Raw genomic sequence first — 4,855 nt, forward strand, 5'->3', positions numbered from 1 at the left:
CACTCCCTTTTTACATGTCAGCTAAATCTTAAATGTAACACACATTGGGATGTGTCTGAGCATCTAGGGGATATGCTGGTATTGCTAATGTCTTTGAGATACTGGTTCTGGCTTTTGTTTGTATCACAAGGACATTAGAAGGAAAAATAATTCTTCGAGTTCTGAGCAAACCAGAGAGAAATGATTAATGGTGGCAGGAACTCTGCTCAACATGGGTTTGAGTCTGGATTTAAATACATAGTGAGGTGATGGTCACAGTGCCGTGACGGTGGTTTAGCATCCTGATGTGTGAGTCAATCCACTGTGTTTGGTGAGCATGTGCTTGCAGGTGGCCTGGCCAGTCTTGCCCTGTTGGAATAGGTCACAGTGGGTTTGAGTGGGGTCCTCTTCAAAATACCATAAAAAGAAACCCCAACCTTCTCTTTCTTAGCCATGCACCTGTCAGACTGCTGATTATCTTAACCCACTAGATGTGGGGCTTTCTTTGAATGACTTAATTTTCCAACCTGTGTAATTTATAATAAGTCTACTACTATAAATAAATCTTTTTCCTGATCTTTTCATGCAGATGCTCTATTTTTCTTCTTATATATCATTAATGACATTTCTTTTAAAGTCCTTAAACTGTTCTGGTGGCAGACACTAATTAACCAGTGACTGTAATTTGATTTCATAAAGCCAACACAATCAAGTCATCAAACAGAAAAAGTTTTGAAAGATATTCTTGACTATCAATAAGGTGAATATTCTTAGCACTCAGAAAGTGTGATTTTTGTTAAAGAGGCATGCTAACAAACTCCCAGTGAGATGCTGTCTTTCTGAATGTAACAGTATTATCTTAAGAGTAAAAAAAAATTACTGGCTTTGCTATAATCGAACACATAAACTAACAGTTGATATTCATAATGAACACCATTCACTTTATCTCTTATTAACAAAAGAAGCAGCTCTTCATATAGTTGTTTGAACTAATCATGAAGTAAGTAAAGTTTCTGAGAGCATACAAACGATAGGTTTTAAATCAAAAATGTTTATTGTAAAAAAGAACCTTGAAAACTGTTTTTTTTTTTTTAAAAAAGAAATGTAAATTTCACAAGTCTTCAGGTTGTTTATAGGCATTGGCTATAGACAACTTTTCACTTTCATACAAAACTCATTCAATCATATAAAAATAAACACAAATTTACATGGACTCATCAACTATACAGTTAACTAAAAAGACAGCTAGAAGGGGTGCAGTTGTGGATTGCATTTGTTGTATGCATTTAAAGTTGTTTAAGTACATCACAGAGTTTCTAAAAATCCTTTGTTGCACTTATTCCCATCTTTAGTTGATTTTAGAAAATCATTAAAAATCTTTTAAAACATAAGACATGGAGCATGCACCAGGAATGTTCAAAATAGTCTTTCCCGACTCCTGAAGGCACATACTATTTATTGGCCAAAAAAGAAGAAAAAATCACTTTTAATACATTCTCTTGTGTTTTTCCTTCTTGTTCTTTCTCTCTTTCCTTCTCCCTCTCTCCCTCAAAAACAAAGTTTAAAGTACGACAGGTAACAAAGCAGGCTTCAGTTTAAGGATGGTGACCAGACATGACACATGTAACAAAGTGAACTTGGAATACTTTATAAGGCACCTGAGATAGTGTCTGGCAGATTCTTGTCCTATAGGAAAATCTATTACAAATCCCGTACAAGGCAACACTGTTCTTTTCAGTTGAAATGCTTTGGCAGCAAAGTAAATCTTTGCATTCTTTCTTAGTAAGGAAAGATGCAATGTGCTTTTTTGCTTCATCTCAGAAGAGCAAGATTCTTGTCTTTTATCCTCTCCATCTAACGGTCAGTAAATATACGGTCATTTTAAACTTCACATGGAAAGGATTAATCTGATGCACATGGAATCCCCTGCCCTGGCAGCTGTGTGTGTGTGTGTGTGTGTGTGTGTGTGTGTGTGTCTATACATATTATTCGGGTTTGTCAGCACAAGACAAAATGCCTTAGGGCTTTTACTTGTCGCTCAGAGGTGGAGTGACAAGTAAAATGCGTGACAAGTGAACTAGAAAAGCGTCTGCCCGAGTAAACAGGGGCTGTGTCACTAGTGCGCCGCACAGCAGCCAGACTCCTCGTGCTTGTGCAGGAGGGACATCCGCGAGAAGGTTTTGGAGCAACTCTTGCACTGGTATTTCTTGACGTCCGAGTGCGTCTGCAGGTGAGCCCTCAGATTGGACCTGTCTGCGAAGGCCCTGCTGCAGTGAGAGCAGGAAAAAGGCTTCTCCCCTGGGGGGTGGGGCAGGGTGGGGAGAAAGAAAGATGGTCAGTGTTTTCAGAGGAAATGCAAATCCAGAAGAGGCTTACAGCAATCTTCACACTTTGCCAAAAGCATGAGAAGGAGCAAAACTTGATTCAAATCCCCCTTTATCAATATTTGTTTCAATGTCTGGCCCTTTAAGACAAATGTGAAAGTTGCACTTAAAAAAAAAATCAAATTTAAAAAATTAAAAATATATATAATTGCTGCTGCCAGTCCTAGAGAAATAATTTCTGTCGTCCTAGGACTTGGATTGTTCAAGCTCTCTTCTTCGGCAGGTGCAGCTAACGGCCAGCTCCTCCCCAGGTTTCCCAACATTTCCCCTTTTCCCTCCTTCTGTATTATGACTAAGCCTGGGTGAGTGCCCCTGCTCCTGGCAGGGTGATTTTGTGCTAGGAATAGAAAACTCAAAAGCAAAAACAAAACAAAAGCAAACAACGGAAAGCAAATTCAGCTCTCACTATCCAACTTGCTGTGGGTGAGAGACAGCACAGCAAGAATGTAGCTAACAAAAACCAAGAACCAAAAACTTCATCCGTCTTTCTGCCTAATCAATTGATTGGGAGAACAACATCTGTATTTGCTAATCATTGGGAGACATTTCACAGAACACACGTCCAAGCACATCTCTCCTGATTTGCTAACTGATCTTTGAGACCAAACCTCCTGAATCTAGCTTTCCAAAGTCTAAATGCTGTTTGCAGTCTCGGGAGCAGAGGCTGTGAGCAAGCAGTGGAGCCCTTTGTGCTTTGACGACTTTTTGAGTCGTCAGGAAGTAGCTAAAACTGAACATCCATCATCAAAAGTACTGTGTCACCACTTAAGGCAAATCGGACAGCCAGCCCAGAGCTTCCTTCTGCTGGACGGCGACACCCTGACTATGTGTTTCTCTTACCAGTGTGAGTTCTGATGTGTCCTTGCAGTAACCAGGGTCTGGAGAACGCCTTGCCGCAGATCTTGCAGACACAAGGTAAGGTGTGCGTCCGAATGTGCATCTTGAGGGCGCCCAGGCTCACGTATTCCTTGTCACAGTACTTACAGCTGAAGGATTTCCTGGACTGGGCGTCACAGTGCAGCTGCCTGTGTTTGCCCAGCCCTGAGAAGGTCGAATAGGTTTTATTGCATAAATTGCACTGAAACTTTTCAGCTTCGATGGCGTGGGAGTCTGAAAGCTTGGACTGTAGCCTTTCTTCTTCGTCGCTAATGGGGCTCTCGGAGCCGCTGTGGTCCTTGGATGAGGTGTCGGACGGAGGAGGGGGACTCACGCGCCCCAAGGATGCGGGGTATCCGGACAGAGGGGAGAGGCCGGCGGGCAGCGGGGCGTGGAAGGGAGAGGCGGTGGTCCACACGGCGATCGGGCTGTAGGCTCCCGATCTGAGGACCTCCGGCTGCGGGATGACAGGCACGGGGTAGCCCTCGTAGAGACACGGGGAGATAATCACTGCGGAGAGAGGAGAGGAGCGGGGCGTGAGACAGAGGGCACCATGAAAGCGCAGTGAAGAGCCAGGCTGCCTGCTCAGGGAACGAGGAGACAGACTCCCCAGGAGCAGGCAGGCGCTGGGAGGACATTAGTTTTCCGCCGCTGCTGCTCGGGGTCACTGCGCTTAAGGCTCATTTGTGCACCACCACCCCCACCCCCGGCCCCGCACACGAGCGAGTGTGGGGGGCTGCCCGACCAGCGAGCGCAGGGGGAAACCTACCCACTTTCTAAAGATACAGAAAAGTTCTCTTCCATCTTATGCGTGGGGTACTTGCTTTGGCTCACGCCGGTAAGTACAAGGATTGGCGTAAATCAAGCCGCTTTCTGGAGAAAAGGAGCCTTATTACATGAAAAAGGCAATAATTCAACGTTCACGCACTGCCTCACCCAGCCTCCACGTCCTCATTATGCAAGTATGTACACGCTGCGGAACGTGACGTCGCAAGAGCCCAGGGAAGATCTCCTCGCCAGCTCAGAGTGTGGAAGTTTTGAATTAAACCCGAGCCCGAACGATCTGAGGAAGGACCGCTCTTTCGGGAGCAGACAGCCTGGGTGTCCAGCTCTTTCGTATCAAAGTCGAGCGGCGGCACACCCCTGTCGTTACCTATTTACAGACTGAGATGCGGACATCTGCACCTCCCCCTTACCTGTGTGTGTGTCCAGCTCGCTGTAGTTGGGCTTCTTGGAGGCGTTGAAATGCTTCTTGACCAGGAAGGAGCGCGGCATCCTGGCGGCGGCGCGGGGCGCGGGGCGCGCGGTCCTACAGCATCTCTGCCCCGCAGGTGCGCGCGCGGCGCCGCCAGGTCGCGGGCTCCTCGCGGACTGAGCCCGCGGTGGCGGCGGGGAGGCCTTTTTTTCCTCTCTTTCGCGAGAAGGGTCCAATCACAGCCGAGAGGTTCAGATTTCAGCTCCTCCCTCTGGGCCAGCTGTGAGCAGAGGAGGAATCTGTTGTCAGACTAAATTATTCTGGTTCAAAATGGGCTGTGCCCCGGGCTTTCAGTGGAGAGGAAAAAAGTGCTTCAGTCTTTTCGGGAGAGGTCGTTTTCCTTCCTGAGCGCAGAGCCGGG

General features: G+C 46.1%; 1 protein-coding gene across 1 annotated transcript; it reads right to left on the reverse strand.

The window, feature by feature from the left end:
* Positions 1–1,010: 1,010 nt before the first annotated feature.
* Positions 1,011–4,613, reverse strand: SNAI2 (snail family transcriptional repressor 2). The gene is made up of 3 exons (XM_040261187.1): positions 4,436–4,613; positions 3,204–3,749; positions 1,011–2,277 (listed from the first exon to the last, which is right to left on the reverse strand). The coding sequence occupies exons 1-3, from the start codon at positions 4,512–4,514 to the stop codon at positions 2,096–2,098; spliced, it is 807 nt and encodes a 268-aa protein (XP_040117121.1). The 5' UTR covers positions 4,515–4,613; the 3' UTR covers positions 1,011–2,095.
* Between the last annotated feature and the right edge of the window lie 242 nt (positions 4,614–4,855).

The sequence above is a fragment of the Oryx dammah genome, unplaced genomic scaffold (genome assembly GCF_014754425.2).
Source record: "Oryx dammah isolate SB20612 unplaced genomic scaffold, SCBI_Odam_1.1 HiC_scaffold_19, whole genome shotgun sequence".
In the NCBI taxonomy this organism is placed as follows: domain Eukaryota; kingdom Metazoa; phylum Chordata; class Mammalia; order Artiodactyla; family Bovidae; genus Oryx; species Oryx dammah.